Source organism: Delphinapterus leucas, chromosome 16, assembly GCF_059928025.1.
Source record: "Delphinapterus leucas isolate spDelLeu-1000000601 "Yukka" chromosome 16, BTC_Dleu_Yukka2, whole genome shotgun sequence".
Taxonomy (NCBI): Eukaryota; Metazoa; Chordata; class Mammalia; order Artiodactyla; family Monodontidae; genus Delphinapterus; species Delphinapterus leucas.
This window is the reverse complement of record NC_143144.1, coordinates 6599102-6620834: the sequence shown is the minus strand read 5'-3', so window position 1 is coordinate 6620834 and position 21733 is coordinate 6599102. Positions and strand designations below refer to the sequence as shown.

General features: G+C 42.5%; 1 protein-coding gene across 2 annotated transcripts in view; it reads right to left on the bottom strand.

The window, feature by feature from the left end:
* The window catches only part of DISC1 (DISC1 scaffold protein), a 349574-nt gene that overhangs the window by 21394 nt on the left and 306447 nt on the right, over positions 1-21733 (bottom strand). For both annotated transcript variants that reach the window (XM_022553158.2, XM_022553157.2), the window contains exon 11: positions 12164-12440. In XM_022553158.2, coding sequence (XP_022408866.2) covers positions 12164-12440 — 277 coding nt within the window. The remainder of the gene's footprint in view (positions 1-12163; positions 12441-21733) is intronic.

Genomic DNA, 21733 nt, shown 5'->3' with positions numbered 1-21733 from the left:
GAGCCCCAACTAAGGACCCAGCCAACAGCCACGTACGGGAGGAACTGAGCCTTCAGACAATTCCAGGCTCCACCTTCAAGTTATCCAGCGAACACCCTGACATTACGGGGCAGACAGCCCTCCCCACGGATTCATGCCTATCATAAATGTTTTTTTTAAGTCACTGAGTTGGGGTGATTTGCTATGCAGCCATAGTAGCTAAAACAGCAGGATACATGGGTATACCCCACACAGGAGCCTGCCTGGATGGACAGGACCTTTGCAAACGCCAGCAGGAAGTACTCCCTCACCAGTCCCTAGACCAACCGGATCTTGAAGTTCACTAAAGTGCTAATGCTCTGACTTGTCTCAGGGTGGGGAGCCGACTGAGAACTGTGGCTATGAGGCCGAGAAGTACGAGAAAGAGATTTCAGTGAGTGGCCACCGCTGTTGGTCACTGGTCCCCAGATCCCTGGCTCCTGGTCGAATGTGCAGGAGCAGATTCTGAACACCATATTCGCTGACCATGTAACCAATGGGACCTTGCTTCCTTCTAGCTTTGGGGAAAATGATTCTTTAGTGGACACGGCACAGCAAAATGCTTCCATCACAAGAGGCAGAAGGGTAAGACACGAGTGAATTCCTGTCTCGGGATCTCACACCCCCCTTGGGGGCACACTCACTGCCTGGGATGAAGGACGAAATCGCCACCCTATTTAAATGATTGCATCCTCCTGGGAATATGAGTGTGTGTGTGTGTGTGTGTGTGTGTGTGTGTGTGTGTGCGCGCGCGCTACAGTCACCCGGGATGGCAGGTCTCTTCAGGAAGCATAAAGCCTGTTACCACTGGTTTCTCTCTTGCTGTGAGAACACTTTTCTCAAGTGTGTCCTTTTAAGCCAGTGGCTTTTAGGCTCACTCTGCAGAGAACCCCCTGGCAGGAAAGCAGGGAGCTTTACTGTCAATTCTACCCCAGTCTCTCATTTTATCCATATTATTTGTCTAAGCCAGAGTGGAAAGTTAAAAATAAAAGGGCAAATAGGAGCTATTGAAGGGCTTTTGTTTGCTTGTTTAACAGAAAGGAAACTTCTTTTCAAAAAACTTGTCCTTCAATAGATCTTCAGAAACGGCGGCATTTCTCTTTAAGCCAAAATAGTGACCTGAAAGTCAGGTGCACTGTTCTGGAGGCCCCAGCTTGGGATGTAACTGCAAGAAAGTGCAGCCCCTCATTTTCGCTCCCACCTGTTTCCCAGGACGTCAAATGCCAGCATTTACAAAGGGCCACCTCAGTCAGGGCTGCTAAGAATGTCACAAGCCCGCCCCTGAACACCTTCACACCTGGAAGCAGAGGGAATTGGAGCTGGCGGGGCGCTAGGAACCTCAGCCCCATCTAGTTGAGTTCCTCCTTATACACACATTGAAGGCGTCTCCAAGAGTCCTGTGACTTGCTGAAGGTCACACAAGGGGACAGTGGTGGGTTGGGGTCCAAGATGCAGGTCCCCCCACATCTAGCCAGCTCTTTCTTCTGGATCTGACTTAGGGGGGGAAACACAGAAAGGGATCTGCGTTGGGCTGGCCCAGGGTGGGAGTGAGGGGGCTACAAAGTGATGACAGAAAGAAATCAGAGAAGCAAACGGCGCCTGAAGATGTCTCTTCGCCTCCCTTTCCTCCCCCAGAACTCTGCAAAGTCTGCTCTGATTCCCGGAAGGCTCACCCTCACCCAGTTAGGTGGTCCCTCCACGACTTGGATACACATCACCTAGAAGTGGTGATTATGGTAACCAGGACAACGTGGGATGCAGTGATGAGCGAGGGACCTTTGGTCCCCATGCCCGTGAAACACAAGGCTGGAAGCAGAAGACAGCAGGGGAGTGTCACTTGGGAAGGACCGTGAGTTTCTTCTTTCTGAATAAGAATATGACAGCTTTGACTGCCCATCGTTCGCATTGCCTTGCTAGATTCCCAATGAACATTCTCTGAACCATATCCAGTAGCTCTTCATGCACGGGGCTCTTCTCAGCGTGAAATTGGTAACGTTTGCTTCCACTTTATTATTTAATTAAATGTGGCAAAAAAAAAAAAACCCTACATCACTACATGACGGATACTCGAAAATTAAAATATCACCCACTACAAAGTCATTGGTATTCCTAGCTGAAATGGAGTTTTGTAGGATTTGCAATACTGAATGGACAAAGTACAGGTTGTTCGGCATTTCAAAGTGGCTTTGAAAACCCTCCAGTAATTTGTCCCATCAGGCAGTCTTTTCAGCCATTCAAATTATTATTTTTTCTTTCTATACATCCATTCCATCATTTAGCCCTAGGAGTAACTATTTTCCCCGTGCGCCAGAATGAAAGAAGCAGTACCAGGAAAAAGGCCTCTTAACGAGCCTTTCTTCCCTCCTCGGCCTGGCTAATGCTCCCTCTCTCTTCCCTCCAGACAGGCTTCTGGATCCCTGAATCTCCTACCACCTCAACTCCGGGCTAGGAGTGTTCCTCCAGCACCACAAACAGAACTTCTTCCGCATGTATATACCTGCCTGTCTCCCCAGATACACGGTAGCAGAATGCGGTCCTGCCATCCCTGGAGCTCCAGTGCCACCTGCCTAGTTCTCAAAAGATGCTCAGGACACATTTGTCAAAGCAAGGAATGGAGAATTCTTTTTCGCCACGTCTCGAGGAAGCGATGCTGTTTCTCAGCCTGCCTTAGCCAAGGCCGCCTCTCACCAAGTGTGAAGAGCCTGGCAGAGACAGTAAGACCTCTCTGAACAGTTCCTTTCTCTGGATGCAGCCAAGAGCAGCCTTGCCTGGGATAATTCCTTGCCTCTAGGGCAGCCGGCAGGTCCCAGGCGCCTGCCCCAGCCCTTCCGCACAAACACGCCTTTTATCGGCCTCAGGAAGAGCCCTAAATCTTCCATACCGTCCCTTCACACATGTCTGATTTGGTAGCCCTAACTCGGTCAGACAATATTTCAAAGAGAATTTGCTTAACTCACCTCATGATCAGAACCCGTAGACTTTTGAGCGTTTGGGCAGAAATTTTCAGCTGTGTTGAATTAGACCTGATGTCAAATTTCTGTCCTGCTCACCAAACTCGGGAAGCGTGATTTAAAAGAGAAAATAGGATTTCCTTTGTTGGGCAGGATTTTCTCATTAAAATGACTTTCTAAAAACATTTATCTAGAAAAGTCTATACTCAGATCCAAAAATGCATCCAGTTGCTACCCTGAGCAGATGCCTGCACACACTGGTGAAAACCACAGTCACAGACTCTGGGGCCAGGCTCAGCAAGGAGTTTTTTACTTAGTGATTTTCCCATAAACAAGACTATGCCCTTGCCTATGAAATTTGGAAAATATCAACATTGAAAGTTTTAAAACTGGAGGAAATATTGAAGCTCCCTACCAAGGGTAGGGAATATATTATATTATAATAATAATTGTTTTGATAAGAACGAGTATCTGGTGAAAACATCTCACCTAGTTACATCCAGAGTGATGAGGAAATTATATATATATATATATATAATTCTTTTTCCCGAATAGAAAATGTATTTGGAATAGAAACTGTTTGGGTTAAACTGCTAGTTAGGTAGGTACTGCTGTAGCTGCCAACTTTACTTATGAAAGGCTACCACACCTAACAAAGCAACACTTTCAGAAATGTTATTCGTCCGCGGTGACCTGCCACACATTTGAGCAGACTGGCTCCGCCTTGGGTTAAGGCATTGGATCAAGAACACTGAAATGGCTCGTGTTTTAAAATGTTGTCAAAAGTAGTTCTAAAGGCAGAGGCGGTACAATGTCTGGAATGACATCAAGTAGTAGAACGAGAAAAGCCTGATAACTGAAGTAAGAAGTCTTGCTATGATTTAAAAATTAATCTGAGGAAGTCAACAAGTACCCTTCAGGTCTATATATCATGTGGGAAATGCACTGTGCTGGGTGCTGTGCTTAAGGAACCCGTCAGCACAGACAAATAGATAAACAAGATGTGGTACACACATACAATGGAGTATTACTCAGCCATGAAAAAGAATGAAATAAGGCCATTTGCAGCAACATGGATGGACCTAGAGATTATCATGCTAAGTGAAGTAAGTCAGACAGAGAAGGACAAATATTATATGGTATCACTTATATGTGGAATCTAAAAAAAAAAAAAGATACAAATGAACTTATTTACAAAACAGAAACAGACTCACAGACATAGAGAAAAAACTTATAGTTATCAAAGGGGAAGGAGGGGAGGACGGATAAATTATGAGTTTGGGATTAACGTATATACACTACTATATAAAGCGAGAGAGAGGCATAGACATATATACACTACCAAACATAAGGTAGATAGCTAGTGGGAAGCAGCCGCATAGCACAGGGAGATCAGCTCGGTGCTTTGTGACCGCCTGGAGGGGTGGGATAGGGAGGGTGGGAGGGAGGGAGACGCAAGAGGGAAGAGACATGGGAACATATGTATATGTATAACTGATTCACTTTGTTATAAAGCAGAAACTAACACACCATTGTAAAGCAATTATATCTCAATAAAGATGTTAAAAATATAAATAAAAAAATAAAATAGATAAACAACAAGGACCTACTGTAGAGCACAGGGAACTCTACTCAATATTCTGTAATAACCTCTAAGGGAAAAGAATCTGAAAAAATATATATATATATATAACTGAATCACTGTGTTGTATACCTGAAACATTGTAAATCACCTATTCTTCAATTTAAAAAAAAAAGAAAAAAAGAACTTGTCAATAGTTCCCATGCTTGCCAGGACCTGTGGTGTAAGGGAAGGTCCCCACCTTGGACATCCCACTCTGTGTCTAACTACCCTCCTCGGATCCTTATTTTCCTCGGTCATGTAATAAGGAATCGGCAATAGTTGCCTATCCATAAAAATGTCTCATTCCTGCAATGAAATTCACAGGCTACATCGTAAAGGAAGGACAGGTGACAGAGCAGTCTGCATTTACAGATTGCTGAGCCACAGAAATACTTAAGTTTAAAAATCAATTAAAATCCCTGCATGCGCACATACATCCTTACACACCAAAGATGCGGCTTGAGCCTCATGGTGTTTGTTCTGTTGTTAAGGTTCATTCCCTCTCCTATAGCTTGAGGTAAACCAGATGTGATTACCACCATCCGTGAGCTTAGCTGATGCATTAAAGCATTTCCTTAGTTCGGTATTAAAATCACAGCCTTAAATATGTTTCTCTGGGCTGTTTTCCAAAATATTTGCTTGGCAAATACATTCCAGAAATGTTATATGGTTTTCCCTTTTTTTAATTGCCCACATAAAGAATATTTACCTCAAACTCCTGTCCAATACCACAAAGAATATCTTTCACATCTATTTGAAATAGCTTTTGTAAGTATGCGTGTTTTCACATAAATGCTGAGTTCTGCAGTCATAATGTAATGCCAATAAGCAGAGAGGCACACATTAAGACACTAACGGTACATCATTACTACTCCATATAATACAAGTATTCATCCAACTATTCAAATTATATGGTTACACCCTCAGTAAGTGGGTATTTTTTTTTAAAGGCATCCAGATGTTGTCAGTGGTAAGGAAAGCATCCGAAATATTTAGATGTCTTTAGATCAGAACGAGCAATGAATTGTCTTCAAGTATCTGCACGCTTATTACAAAGAAAAGTTCTGAAGCATTAACAGAACCAAGGATATGGATGAAAGAAGAAATGGCCCGATAATTCATGTATGCTCATTGGCCTGTGGTTTCTAGTTCACGTGAAGGGCGAGCTTCAGTAAGCTGTATTTCCTATTCCATGATCACGTGAGAGAATTTGGTCTGCTTCCGTTTTACACCAATGTTGTGTAAGGCCAAACTCTGTTAGAATCTTCGGAGGAAAAATCTATTTGTAAATGAGATTCATAGCATTAGCAAATACCTAAACAGTCTCTATTCAACACAAGGGTTCGGATTCTGGGGATATAGTGACATCAAACCCTAAGACCTTTTTGTATGAGGAAATGAAGACAGAACACCTTTGGGGGCATTGCATTTCAGGGGATGTGCCCTGCCAACGGCCTGTTGCTCAGAAATACTGAACTACAAGGAGGACAGAATCAAATACCAATTTTCATCTGTGTTCATCTTAGATTAAAATTTTTTTGAATTTCTAAATGTTTTTTGTGAACTATGCAACTATGAGATGACTAGAATTACTGCTTTTAACAGACTGTTAGTTCACTTTCCAGAAAAGTCTGGATTAAACATCTCTCAGCTACTCAAAGGAAAACACTGCATATTCGTTAGACCGGCCGCCTGTGCTATAAGTGCCATAACTCAATCCTCACCAGCCAGCCGGTGACCAGCCTCTATCCACCCCTCGGTGTTCATCAATGAGTGACAAGGAATTTCCAAGGTGAAGGAGGCTCCGAGGGCCCCGAGGCTGTCTTCTTCAGAAGCACAGAACTATTTTTAATTAGTGGAAGAATTGCCACAGTTAGGTCCTGGAGCAAAGAAAGTGGTTTCGTAATTTTCCAAAAGCAGGGGAAGCAGCAGATCCGAGGCGTCCATTTAGTCTCCTTGGGCAGGAGGCTGGCAAGCTAACATTAATTAACTGAGAGAACCGGCATGAACCAGTTAACTGAAGGCCCAGAAGCCTCTTCTTCCCACCTGCCAGGTGTCCTGGGCTCTGCTCCGCCGACCCCCCATCGAAGGCAGGGCCCAAGGCCAGGGCCGGGACGTAGCCTGTGAGCCTGCCAACTTCCGATCCTATTGGTGGAGCTGTTTCTAAAACTATTGACGCCCAGTTGCACTTAAATTAATTACATAATTAAAATAAATACTATGTAAAGCAATGAAATGTTAGTGGGAAAAGAAGGGGAGTTCTTGTCTCTATATAAACCAAGTTGAAAACCTTGGGAAAACTCAATATTTAAGAGAGGGAGAGAGAGGGGGAAACTGAGGACTGTTTTGCAAGTGTTCTTGAAATTTCCAGTGCTCTTTAAAGAAATGCAAACTGGTAATTGTAGATGATGCATTATTGGTGAGGGTTCTGCAAGAATGGCCAGGGGAAAAGCCATTCAGGAAGACCTATACAAACAAAAAGTCTTGGTCTTATAGCAAACTTAAAAAAAAAAAAGTTTAAAATGCACATGTATCATTTTTTATGATTCTCTGGCTTTTTAATTAATCAACCAATTACCAATCCTGATGGCAGCCTGACTGCTTCTACTGCTCTACTCTTGGGCTAAGGAGGATGGGTTTGCAACACGAAATACTAAATTGTAGAGAAGGTGGAATTTCTCTTCACACCCAAGCTTTTTGCTTTCTCCCCAAAGACAAAAAGAGTAAAAGCAGCTGGTGAGCGAGTGAGCAGTCCTACCCACCCCCAGGGGTTGTCTCATAAGTTCCAAGGTGTAAGAACTATCAAGACATGTGGTTCAGGACCTGCTCTTTCAACCCCGCTTCGCTGGTGAGGCTGCTGCCCCTCTGAGAGCTCAAGGGAGCCGGGAAGTGAGAGCAAAGAGAGAGAATCAGGTCTGCATCTGTCAGGACGAAAGATGAAGCCCTTTGACCACTTCAGATGTTTCTAGAATTAGAAACCAGTTTAAGATGGTGAGGACGCACATCTTCACCCCAGATCCATTTTTCCAGCTTTCTTTTCTTGTGAAATGGAGTAAAAAGGAATTGGGAGACATCAACAAACATTTCTGGAGACCCATATAATAAATAAAACTGGAAATCAACTAGACTTCCATAAAAAAATAAAAATTAAAAACGCAAGGCTACTCTGTGTCTTATTGCTAATTCCTTTCACTGCAGACATCTTAACCCTGGCTACTCAAATCCTGCATGAGATGGCTCAAAGCTGCTGGATCTTTTTTTGGCCTCTTTGAGCCTCTTTGGTGGCAGCTACTGGCTGGGAAAGGAAGCAGCTGGAGGCTGGGAGGGTGACACTGTCCGGGGAAGCTCTGCGGGAGGGGAGCCCACTCTGTAGTAAAAACAGAAAGCACCCCAGCAGCGCAGGCCGCAGACAGGAAAGAGACAATTACGCAGGTATAATGGCCAGTACAGCGAGTACAAAAGAGCAACTTCAGAGCAGAGGAAGCTAGCTCACTGATTTCCCCAGCTCCTGTCTGGCCCCCATGCAATTTCTGTAATGTCTATAAAGCAGAGCCAAGGGCACCTGATTGTTTCCAGGGTCCGAGAAAAGGCTTGCAGGAGAGCTGTAATGAAACTGAAAAAGAAGAGGGCTCTCACCATTGGGGAAGCGCAGGAGAAAACTGGCCCTTCGCCCTGTGGCTGACTTCCACGGTAACAAAGCTCACAGCAAATTACTATGCCTTAATGGGCCCAGCTGTAAAATGGGGAAAACGGTGCTGAGAAGCCCGGTGGGACCCTAAACACAGCAAAATCTTTCATTAATGACAAAGCACTTGTTATAACCAGTGCAATCAAAATGCACGCACCCACGTGGGGCAGATGAGCACAGGGAAGGCTTTGAAAATCCATCTCCCTGTGGACCTTCCTAAGAAGTCAGCAATTTTTCATGGAAGATTCGGGTTAAAAAGAAATGGACTGCCTTCGGGGCATCATATGCTTCAGTAGAGAAACCCGGGCAGGGTGGCCAGACCCAGCAGGGAGTTCCACAGCCAAACCAGCTCACAGCTGCAAAGCAAACAGACACTGTAGCCACGGGATAAATACACAAGGACCCAGCCTTCAATGACTCCCTAGAAACCGAGGCAGGAAAACAAAAACACCTTCCGAATGAGACCCTTGGTTACAGTTTGCGCCTTCAGTAGCCTGAGATCCGCCATCCAAATACAAACAAGACTTTTCCTTTATTAAGCCTTTCTTTTCTGGAATATCTTCCACTGATTCATTGCTCAGCTCTGCTTCTTAATAAAGGAAGCAAGGTATATTATTTTTAAAAGGTCTTAGAGATTCTTGTGACTGCCGGAAAGAGTGATAAACACACACACAAAACATTATTTAAGCCTCTGCTATGTATGTATCGCTCACTTTTTTTTCAAATTGGGATATAGTTGCTTTACAATGTTGTGTTAGTTTCTGCGGTACAATGAAGTGAATCAGCTACATGTACACCTGTATCCCCTCCCTCTTGGACCTCCCTGCCTCCCACCCCACGCCCACCATCTAGGTCATCACAGAGCACCGAGCTGAACTCCCCGAGCTATACAGCAGGTTCCCACTAGCTATCTGTTTTACACATGGTAGTGTATTTCTGTCAATCTCAATCTCCCAATTCGTCCCACCATCCCCTTCCCCGCTGTGTCCACATGTCCGTTCTCAACGTCTATGTCTCTATTCCTGCCCTGTAAGTAGGCTCATTGAGGTACCATTTTTCTAGATTCTACATATATGCGTTAATATCACTTTAGATGCTATTTTATTTAAATCTTCACAGCAGCCTCATGAGATAGTTTTCATTATCCTCATTTTTTTTGTTTTGTGTGTTTTTTTTTAGCAGATAAGGGAATGCAGCTTGTACACAGCCCGGCAGCCTCAGCTCTGCTCATTCTGCTGTACCGTCTTCCTATAGCCCTAAGACAAGTGCAGCCAATTCAAACATCTGTAGCCTCGCTTTTAAATAGGGAGATGTTATTTTTTAAAATTATAGTCACTTTTGTAACATGACATGCAGTAGAGTTTTGGGTGTAAAGTTACAGATTTAGACACACACACACAGTTATGCAGCCATTACCACATTCAAGATACAGAATAGTGCGGTCCCATACTGCCCCCCACCCCAGTTCCTTCATGCAGCCCTTTGTGATCGGTCCCTTCCCCCCAATCCCAATTCCTGGCAACAACTGATCTGTTTTCTGTTTCCACAATTTTGCCCTTTCCAGAAAATACCTACCATCTTAACATTCCTGCCACTCCCAAGTTCAGAAGGTGCCCGCCTCCCTCTGTGAACATAAACCCAGAAAAGCAATGCAGGGACAGCACATGGGACGGGAAAGACACAGGATGGGAGATGGCAGTGAGCTAGCAGGAGCTTTCAAGGCCCCTCATCTCTCTCCCACCCCCAAAACTACAGAACATCCTCAGCACTTCAGCTGGTGGAGCAGAGCTGGGGGCTCAGTCCTGGAGCTTGAAGAGGCAGCCACCGTGCTCTTCTGCTCTCTCAGTCACAGCCCGCACCTCCTTCCCACAGAAACTTGAAGAATCATTCTGTGATAAAGCTCTACGCCATTCATCCTTGACTCTGATTTTCCTACTTTTAAGCAAACAAGCTGTTTTCCTATAGCCAGATTGGCAGGTGCTTACAATCTTATAGAGGAGGAATAATCCTCTTATACTCAGAAGAGTCATCCCCCAGACAGCCTGGAGGGACACATGGGCACAGCGATGAGGGAAGGAGGGAAGGAAGGAAGAAAGGAAGGAAGGGAGGGAGGGAGGGAGGGAGGGAAAGAAAGAAGGGAGGAAGGAAGGAGGAGGGAGGGAGTGAGAGAGGGAGTGAGAGAGGGAGAGAGGGAGGGAGGGAGAGAAGGAGAGAGGGAGAGAGGGAGAGAGGGAGGGAGGGAGGGAGAGAGGGAGAGAGGCAGAGAGGGAGGGAGGGAGGGAGGGAGGGAGAGAGGGAGGGAGGGAGGGAGGGAGAGAGGGAGGGAGGGAGGGAGGGAGAGAGGGAGGGAGGGAGGGAGAGAGGGAGGGAGGGAGGGAGGAAGAGAGGGAGGGAGGGAGGGAGGGAGGGAGGGAGGAGACTCCGCCTACAAGGTCCGATCTGCTGAAGCAGGCATGACCTCCAGAGGTGTTCACTGCCCCAGCAAACCCCACCATGTACCTGGCTTGGCTCCTGTCCTGGCACTGAGCTCCCGGGAGCCCCCTTTGGAGAGCCAGCCCTGCCTTCAAAGACTCAGCCCCAGGGCCTGCAGTTTCTTCCACCCAGGGCTCCCTTCCCCTCACTCAGGCAGTGTGTCCCTCGCACCAGAATATTCTTTGAAGCTGGCCAACTGCAACTGGCCACAAGTTTTCAACAACTGTAAGCATGAGCTCGGGCAACCAGGCTTTGTGGAGGATTCCACCTGCAGGGCCTCAGCTAACAAAGGAGTTGAGATCATTGACAGCCCAGTGTAGAGCCTAATTTTATGAGGCCAGCAGGATTCCAGAGAGTGACAACCGCCTGCTTTCTCATCAGGTTGTTCAATTCAAATATACGATCAAGTATCAATTTTCCCAGCAGTCCAGAAGACGGTGACTGTAGGCACACATTGTCAGCGAGTGTGTGCTCTGTAAAGACCATGGTCCTGCACACAGGGCGGTGGGGAGGCACCCAAATGGGGTTCGTTCCCTGGTGAGTCGTGGCAGAGACCCAGGGAGGGGGCACAACTAATGGCAAATGTGAGATGTGAACGTGAAATGACACGTTCCTCCAGTTTCACCAAGGTTTTACTTTCTTTTAATATTCAGAACACCCAGGAATCTGGCCAGAAAAGTGCTCTAAAACCTCCTGTCATAGCGTTAAAACTGGAAAAAAATTCCTGGAGCCCTTTCGTGAAAGAATCTTATTAGGGTTAGAGGGGAAAGTGGGAGAGGGGAGGGGAGAGAGGAGAGATGAACCAGGGAGAGAAGGGGTGGGGAACTCTTCTCTGTTGATCTAGGTCAGCCTTGGGGTAAAATGTTGAATAAATCTACACTTTAATTTTTAATGCATATATCACAGGCCAAGTTATTAGGTTGTTTTAAATGAAAAGAGCAAATTCTAACATTCATTATGATCTTGCTTTGGCAAAAACAGTTACTGGAATATATACATATATTTGTTTGATTCTAATGAATCGATATTGTAAGATATGGATTCTAAATACAAAATTAAATATCATATATGACATATATAATATATAGTACATACAGTAGCTATATCTTATATATGACATACATAGTGTGGGCTATATATATAGTAATTATATATTAGATTGTATATTCTAACTATAGCCATGAAATTAGAATAAAAATAGAACTAATCCTTTCCGTTCTCCTATATTTTAAACAACTTCTGTAAAAATTCTACATCATTTTGTAATCATATTCAGGAGTTGTTAAATCTTTAAAGAGTCTGGGTGGTTCAGTGGGAAGCCCGCCCGGTATTTACTGCTCCCACTTGAAGTGTGGTCCCAAATCACCCCTCAGAGTAAGGCCCCTATTGAGGCTATGAGGATGGACAGACCTCTTTCTGTTCACTGCCAGCACAGTGAGGAGAAGGGGTCAGGTGCACGTTCCACTCTTCAAATGCTTGCAAAGGGGTCTTCCTCTCATCTTCAGAGTGGGGCCTCGGGGGGATGGCCAGAGCTGTTATACAAGCACTTCCCCCTAAGTCATCCATCTGTCTCTCATCTTCTGCCAACAGGCTGCCCCTGGCCTCCTGGAGCTGCAGGCTCTGGATAAGCAACCGACAAGCTTCCAGGTCAGCTTCCCACACTTTTCCAAGCAGTGGACACTTGCAGCTAAGGCGGAGAAGAAACAAAGGCATAAAAATTAATTCAGTGATGTTTCATCATACCAAACCAATAGCTTGTCTACCTGGCTAAAAGTTAGAGTTAACAAGTTAAGTTTACATAGCGATGGATTATTTCAACCAGAAGATTCAGAGGGGCCAAATCTGTTTACCGTGAAATAAGTATAGTCCTTCTTAGCTACTTGGTCTGTAAGGCTATCCAAGATCCTAAATATTTTTCCAGACTCAGTGGCCCAATACAACACCCCCACTCATGTCTGTGCTCTAGTCCTGCTGCCTTAATTTGAGTCCCCAGACCTGCCCAACTCCCCCAGGGTAAGTACTTTTTCATGTGCTATTTCATCTGCCTAGATTGTCCCTCCTCCACCGTTTTCCCTTACTAAACCACACTCACCCAGGTAACACAAATGAGTGAAGCAGTGCAGGGGTAATATAAACCATAACAACTGATATTCAGCCTCAGTGGCAGAAAGCAATAGAGAGAAGTGAACTCTTGCTAGTAGAAAGGACATATCCCTGCACAGAGAGTCCTTCCTCAGCTCAGGGCAACTAAAGCTATGAGGAATGTAAACTCAATGTTCACAAACAATTCTGACTTTCATGGAAAGCCAAAAACCTGAAATTTTAAATGAAAGTATGTATTTTTCATCCATTCATTCAGCTTCAGGCTGGATGTTTTCTATACACCTATCTTCCATTTAATAATCCTTCCTTCTACTGTGTCTAATCTGCTATTCAATTTATCTCTGTGTTCTAAATTTTAGTAGATGTATTTTTCAGTTCTATAATTTCTATTTGATTTTTAAAATATATTTCAGTTCTCTGCTGAAATTATCTATCATGTCCTCTATCTTCCTCAACATATGAATCATCATTATTTTAAAGCCTGTATCTATAAATGATGAAGCCAGAAGTAAAAAAGAAAGAATGAGACAGAAGCAATATTAAAAGAGCTAGTGTTGAGAATTTTCAAATAATTGACAAGAGACATCAAATTACACATTCGGGTAGCACTACAATCTCAAAGCAGGGAAAATCAAACTAAACAACACACCTAGGTTCATCTTAGTGAAACTGCTGGACAACAAAGACAGATCGCAACTCTTGAAAACAGCTAGTGGGAAAAAAAGACATTCACTTCAAGGAAGTATATCGGTGACAGAAATGGTGGATGCCAGGAGGTAATAAAGCAACATGTTAAAAATCGTGGAAAAAAGCCTAACAATCTATAAATTACACAATTATTTTTAATTTCCTTCAAAAGTAAAAGAAAGATATCTTCAAATAAATAAAACTGAAAGAATTCCTTGGCAGTATATCCATAATAAAGGAAATGATCCCAGCTGGAAGCAAGGACATGCATAAAGGAATGAAAAACAATGGGGAGAGTAAATGTGTGGGTAAATTTAAGTGGCTGTTGACATAAAAAACAGTAATAATAATTTCTTTTGTGATCTAAAATATATGAAGGATTAAAAGCCAGCACAAAGAGAAGGAGGGAGTGAAAGGAATTAAAATAGTTTCAGTTCCTTGTGTTGTCCAGAAAGTAGTAAAGTGCTCATTTGTATTAAACTTTAAAAAGTCATGGATTCGGGCTTCCCTGGTGGCGCAGTGGTTGAGAGTCCGCCTGCTAATGCAGGGGATACGGGTTCGTGCCCTGGTCCGGGAAGATCCCACATGCCGCAGAGCGGCTGGGCCCGTGAGCCATGGCCACTGAGCCTGCGTGTCTGGAGCCTGTGCTCCGCAACGGGAGAGGCCACAACAGTGAGAGGCCTGCGTACTCCCCACCCAAAAAAAGTCATGGATTCATATTGAACCCCTTATGGTAGTCATAAAACAGAGAAATTAAAAGAATGTATAACTAACAAGCTTGGGAGAAATGTTTTTAAATTAAAAAATACTTAAGTATTGGTTTAGTGAAAGCAATAAAGAAGACAGGAATGAATGTGGTACAGATAGGGAAAATGGCAAAATAGAACTATTTCTTCCCTAATATGTTAGGAATTACATTAAATATAAATAGATAAATACTGTATTTAAAAGTCAAAGATTTTAGACTAGAATAAAAAATTCAAAATCTAATTACATGTTGCTTACAAGAGACATACATAAATATAAGGATACAAACAGGTTGCAGACAAAAGGATGGAAATATGTCATGAAAGCATTAGTGATAAAGTGTAGTGGGGAAAGGACAGTCTTCTAAACATATGCACTACGTCAGCTGGATATCACTATAGGAAAAAGAATCAAATTCATGATTACTGGCTCATACCATGCAAACATCAATTTCAGGTGGATTGTAGATCAAAGTGTGAAAAATAAAGGAATAAAACTTCTAGAAAATAATTCAGGCATACCTTGCTTCATTTTATTGCACTTCACAAATAGTGAATTTTTCTCTTTGCAATTTGAAGGTTTGTGGCAACCCTGCATCAAGTAAGTCTATCAGCACCATCATTTTAACAGCATTTTCTTATTCCATGTCTCTGTGTCACATTTTAGTAATTCTTGCAATATTTCAAACCCTCCACCAGCAAAAAGAGTTTCAGCAAACTCGCTGAAGTCTCAGATGATGGTTAGCATTTTTAGCAATAAAGTATTTTTTAATGAAGGTATGTATATACATTGTTTTTTAGACATAATGCTATTGCACACTTAATAGACTACAGTATAGTGTAAAAACTGAGAAAACAAAATATTCATGTGACTTGCCTATTGCAATATTTGCTTTATTGCCATGGTCTGGAACCAAACCTGCAATATCTCTGAGGTATGCCTGTGTAGGATAATATCTTTATGACTTTATAGTAAACAAAGATCTCTCAAACAGGATATAAAAAGTACTAACTATAAAGAAAACAAATGATAAATTTGACTATTAATATGAAGAACTTATATTCATAAAAAAAAAACCATTGAGAAAATGAAATGGTAAGCCGCAAAGTGGGAGAAGCTATTTGTAATACATATAACCAGCAAAGGACTGCTTCTGGAATATAAACAGGAATCCTACAGAACAATAAGAAAGAGACAGACAACCCGATTTTTTAAAGGGCAAAGACCTGAACAGACACTTCACAAAAGAGGGCATCTAAATGGTCAATAAATACCTTATGAAAAGATGCACCATGCCATCAACCAACAGGAAAATGCACATTAAACTACAGTGTGATGTATTGCACATCATCAAGATGGCTAAAATCTAAAAGCCTGACAATACCAAGTGTCAGAGAAGGTAAAGAAGGATTAGTCCTCTCCTATACTGCTGATGGGACTGCACATGAACACAGTGTCTTTGAAATCTCTATGACAGATGTACTAATGTTAAAAATATGTCGATCACATGACCCAGCACCACGACTCCTAGGTTTATACTCATGAAACGCACATATTCTCAATGTTCGCAGTAGTCATGTTCTGTAGTCACCATGAGCACTGAATGGGCAGATACTGAACCACTGCTCTCAGGGGAAATGGAGGGTTAGCTTCCCGTGAGCCTTTGGTTACAACATTATCATTAACTGATCAATATATAACCTCGTTTTATGTGTGTTCCTGTTTAAAAGCACCTTATTTAATAAATATTGTTGATTCACTAACACTGGACTCATGGTCAGAGCACTGTTAACTCAGGCCTGAACAAAGCTTACGAAACACACAGGTTCTCCATACGACACATCACAGCCTTCCTGCCCTCAGGAACACCAGACAGCGCTTCAGCACTGTGCTGGGGAGGGGGCCGTTTGAACAGCAAAATCACCAAGAAAAAAACACAAAGATGTGAAAAACATGGCATTAACTAGACAGCAAAAAGGGCACTTGTCTACAGTATGAAAACTTTAACGAGGAAACAGAGCACTGCCTTGTTCGACCTCAGCTGGGATCGTGCACATCAGGCGACTCAAATTTTTGGCCCCTCTGGGCACGTCCATGAATGACAGGGAAAACTCTGCAGGTACTGATTTGGGAGTTACAAACAAATTTTAGTAAGTAGACAAACTCGCCAACACAAAATCCACAAATAATGAAGATCAACTGTATATATGTATGATTGGACAACATTATTTGTAACAGCCAGAACCTGGGAGGGAAAACAAATGGCCATAAATAGAAGAGTGGATAAATTGTGGAATGTCCATTCATTGGAATTTTTGCAAAGAAGATGAACAAATTAGTACAATCTGCAACAATATGGCTGAATCTCAAAAACATAAGGTTAGACAAAGAGGAGGCACGATGATTCCATTTATTTTATGTTTTTAAATACGCAAAACTAATTCATGGTGTTAGACATCAGGATAGTGGCTTCCCTGGGGCGAAGAGCGGTAATGACAGGAAGAGGGGGCTGCTGGCGTAACTAGAAGTGCTTTATTTTTCTATGGTGGTAGTGATGAGTATGGTCATTTTGTGAAAATTCACCAAGCAGTATATTCACAATGTGTGCACTTTCTGATCGTGTTATACGCCAATCTAAAATTTAAAAAAGAGGGGAATTCCCTGGAGGTCCAGTGGTCAGGGATCCGCACTTCCACTTAGGGGGCACGGGTTCAATCCCTGGTCGGGGAACTAAGATCCCACATGACGCGCAGCGCAGCCAAAAACAAACAAACAAAAAAACCCAACAATAATAACAGCAAAAAAAACTCCTAAAGTAATAAAAAAGAGAGAAAGAGAACACAGATATCTGAGCCATGTCCTGGAGCAAGAGAGCAGGAATGGGGTCTGGTACACATGAGAAGAGACCATCCTTATTAGAAAAACTGGACTCTATTGTCCAGTTTCCTAATTGTAGCCAACCTGATACGTGACAAGTGGCGTCTTGTTTGAAGTTGTGTTTCTCCACTGCAATCGCTTCACAGCCACTCAGATCTCGTCCTGTGAATTGTCTTTACCTATCCATTGCCAGTTTATTCCTGCCTTGGGTTCCCCATCCTTTTCCTAAGGCTTTTGTTGAAGAAGGCATTTTATTACCAGTTCAATATCTTTAATTTTTAGTCTACTGATTTTCTGTTTCTTCTTGTATCCAGTTTAACAATTTATATCTGTTATAGAAATCAATCCATTTTCTCACGGGTTTCATATGTATTGTAATGTTTGTTCATAAATTTAAAAAAATTTTTAATTAATTAATTAATTACTTTTTGGCTGTGTTGGGTCTTCGTTGCTGCACGCGGGCTTTCTCTAGTTGCGGCGAGCAGGGGCTACTCTTCGTTGTGGTGCACAGACTTCACATTGCGGTGGCTTCTCTTGTTGCAGAGCACGGGCTCTAGGTGCGCGGGCTTCAGTAGTTGTGGCAGGTGGGCTCAACAGTTGTGGCTCGTGGGCTCTACAGCACAGGCTCAGTAGTTGTGGTGCTCGGGCTTAGCTGCTACGCGGCATGCGGGATCTTCCCAGACCAGGGCTCGAACCCGTGTCCCCTGCACTGGCAGGCAGATTCTTAACCACTGCACCACCAGGGAAGCCCTAAAAATTATTCTTAAAATCACTTGTCTCCATAGACATTTCTCCTTTTCATTCTGTACTTTATTTAAATATTTATTTACCGCTTTTCTGATTTATCTTGTTCAGTCTTATCAGAGGCTTGCTAGCTTATTATCTTTTCAAAGAACAACCTTTTGCTTTGTTAATCTTTGTTATTGATTTTTGTTCTCTCTTTCCTTGATTTCTGATCTTATCTTTATATTTACTTTTTTGTCATTCTTCAGATTTATTATCTTTTTATTAGCTTCTGCTGTTAAATGCTTGCTAGTTTTCTTTCTTTGATTTTCCTCTCTTACTACTTAATTTTTAGCGAATGTATTTAAAGCTCTAAATTTTCATCTGAATAATACTTTAATCATCTCCAATATTTTTGTCTTTTATTACAATTTTTTTGGTTTTAAAAGTATTAAAATATTTTAAATATACAGAAAAATATGGAAAACAATTTAACAAACACTTGTACACCTACCATCAAACTTATTCATTTTCATATTTTTCTGTAATTGAATTCCAGAATTGGCAACATTATTGTCCCCCAAATTTTACATATAGTGCTAGTTTGTCTGACATTGTAATTGTTACCCCAATATTCTTTTAGTTCCACTTTTCCTGGCTTATATTTTTACCACACTTTATGTTCAACTTTATTTTTACTTTTTTTTTTCAGAAATGAATGCAATACAAAACATTTGGCTGAATTTTATAAAAATCCATTCTGGAGTTTAATCTTTGGGATTACTGGCTTTAACCCAGGTGTTGTAATTACTGTTTAATTGTTGCTGTTTTTGTGATATATTACAACTAAGATTTCTAATTTTAAAAAGTTGTATATGTCTTTGTTTCTTTTTTCCTACCTTCCTTTTTCTTTTTATTAATTCACATAAAATTGTGAGAAAGAATACAGAGATCCATGTACCTTTACCCAGTTTCCCACAATGGTAACATCTTGTAAAAATATAGTACAATATCACAACCAGGGAATTGGCATTGGTGCAATCCACTGATCTTATTCAGTTGTCCTCTCGTGTGTGTGTGCATGTGTATGTCTATAGTTCTGTATAATTTTATCCCTTGTGTAACCTCATGTATCCACTGCCACATTCAAGGTACAGAACAACTCCACCACCACGAGCATCCCTATACGCCGTGTTATAACCACATCACTACTTCCCACCCTGACCCCCATCCCTAGTGTCTGGAAACCACTACATCCGTTCTCCATTTCTAAAATTTTTCCATTTCAAAAATGTTACATAAATAGAATCATAACTAATGCACCTTTTGGAATTGGCTTTTTTCATTCTACACATGTCCCTGGAGATTCACATACCAATAGTTTATTCATTTCTATTGCTGAGCAGTGTGCCATGCTCTGTCTGGACCACAGTTTATTCAACCATTCACCCACTGAAGGACATCTGTAATGTTCCCAGCTTGGGAATATTATACATAAAGTTGCTATGAACATTTGTGTACAGGCTTTTACGTGAAATTAAATTTTCATTTGTCGTCAAAGGGACTTGCAGTAGATCAGGGGAGGAATGAGGCTACCTGGGCTGCACCTTAGCAAACGTTCACCACCCCCTCATTCTATCCTCAACCCATCTGCAAGGTGATACATTTGTATGTATCTCGAGGCCATATTTTAGTTCTAAATTTTTACTAAGATACATTTTTGTTTTATTGTAAGCTATTTCCTCAACAGTAAAATTTACTAAAGTTTTTTTTATGTACTCTCTCACATACTCACACTGCCCTCCTGAACTTATTTTTCATTTAAAACGTTTTTGTTTTTTAGTGGTTTGAGAGACGGCCTATTTATTTATTTATGGCCAGGTTGGGTCTTCGTTGCTGTGCACAGGCTTTCTCTAGTTGCAGCGAGCGGGGGCTACTCTTCGTTGTGGTGCACAGGCTTCTCCTTGAGGTGGCTTCTCTTCTTGTGGAGCACGGTCTCTAGGTGCATGGGCTTCAGTAGTTGTGGCACGCCGGCTCAGAAGTTGTGGCGCACGGGCTTAGCTGCTCCGTGGCATGTGGGATCTTCCCCGACCAGGGCTCGAACCCGTGTCCCCTGCACTGGCAGGCGGATTCTTAACCACTGTACCACCAGGGAAGCCCTGTAAATCTTTTAAGAACTTACAGGTCTGAGAACATCTTTATTTCACACTCAAACTCTAAATAATGGTTTGGCTTAATGTTCTGCCTTCTCGCCTTCTATGTTGTTATTGAAAAGTCTGAGATCTAATTCTTATCCCTTTCTAGATGATCTGCCCTTAGAAATTTCTTTTATCTTTGTTATATATAAAGTTTAATTACAACCTATTGACCACCCCACCCTTTTCTATTCTGTTAGAGTTATTAAGCCCATCGGTAAAAGGTCTTATAGCTTTTCCTTTTTTCTGGGCAACTTTCAGTCATTAGTCCTTCAAATATTTCCTCTCTTGCCTCTATTAATTGTTTTCTTTTCTTCTGGCATTTTTTTTCATATGAACTTTGATCAAATAACCCTATTCTGTACGTTACTTAACTTTTGTTTTTTTTTTCCTTCTCTCTGTTTCTCAGGCCCTCAGAGTTTTTGAATGGTCGTCTGGCTCACTAGTTAGTTCTTCAACAAAATCCACCTAGCTGTTCAACCCATTTACTGAGACTTTTTTCAATTTTTACATTCTGCCTTCTCTGAATTTCCATTTGGGTTTCTTTGTGACTTCCTGTTTTACTTCCTGTCTCCAATATCCTCCCTTATTTTATTTATTTATTTATTTTTTGCGGTATGCGGGCCTCTCACTGTTGTGGCCTCTCCCGTTGCGGAGCACAGGCTCCGGACGTGCAGGCTCAGTGGCCATGGCTCACGGGCCTAGCGGCATGTGGGATCTTCCCAGACCGGGGCACAAACCCGTGTCCCCTGCATCGGCAGGCGGACTCCCAACCACTGCGCTACCAGGGAAGCCCTATCCTCCCTTATCTTTGGGAAATACGTGATACATCTATTGAACATCTTGTGTCTAATTACACTTCACCAGGTAACGGTCCTTCCATTGTTGTTGTTCCTTTATAGCAGTTGCCCTCCTAAGAAGTCTTGTGTATTTTCCATGAGTTCATGTTTCCTTGCATATTAACCACTTTGGCTGGTGATGGGTCTTTGGAGAAGGGGATAATGCCAAGGCCCTAACTTGTGCCCAACCTAGTAGGTTTATGTGGTGGGAGGGTGGGACATCGTCTCAGGGAAAAGAACCTCTGATGGAATAATCTGTACGTCTGTGCTTGAAGAAAAACATAGATTCCCTCAGTTGTAATTATCTACCTCTCATGGAACTGGGAGGCCTGGAGGAATGCTCGAGATTCAAGCCCTCCCATGGTGGCTCCTCTGAGGCTGGTCTTCTGGTCCTACCTCCCCTGATTCACTGGCCAGCAGGCGCTTGTGTCTTTCCAGAAGCAACGCAGTGGGCACTGGCCTTCCCAGGCAATGTGGGAGAAAGAAAGGGGCGTGCCCGATAAACCTCTCTTCCACTTTATCATCTGTTTCTTCCCCACATGGAGACCAAATCACTTTCAGTTGCCCTGGGGGTTCTCGGATAGTTTTTATTACTAACTTGTCAGACCCATCAGCATCTCTCTGATTTCTCATGGTGTGTGCAGGGCTGGATTGAAGGGAAAGAGCCAGCAGCCGACCTCTCATAAATTTCCTAAGGGAAAAGAGTTTGCTCATTTTGTAGATCATTTTCTACATTATAGTGATTTGAATACTGTAACTTTGTGTTCATTTTCTTTTTGATGAGATATAGTATGTGTGGTCTTTGAGTG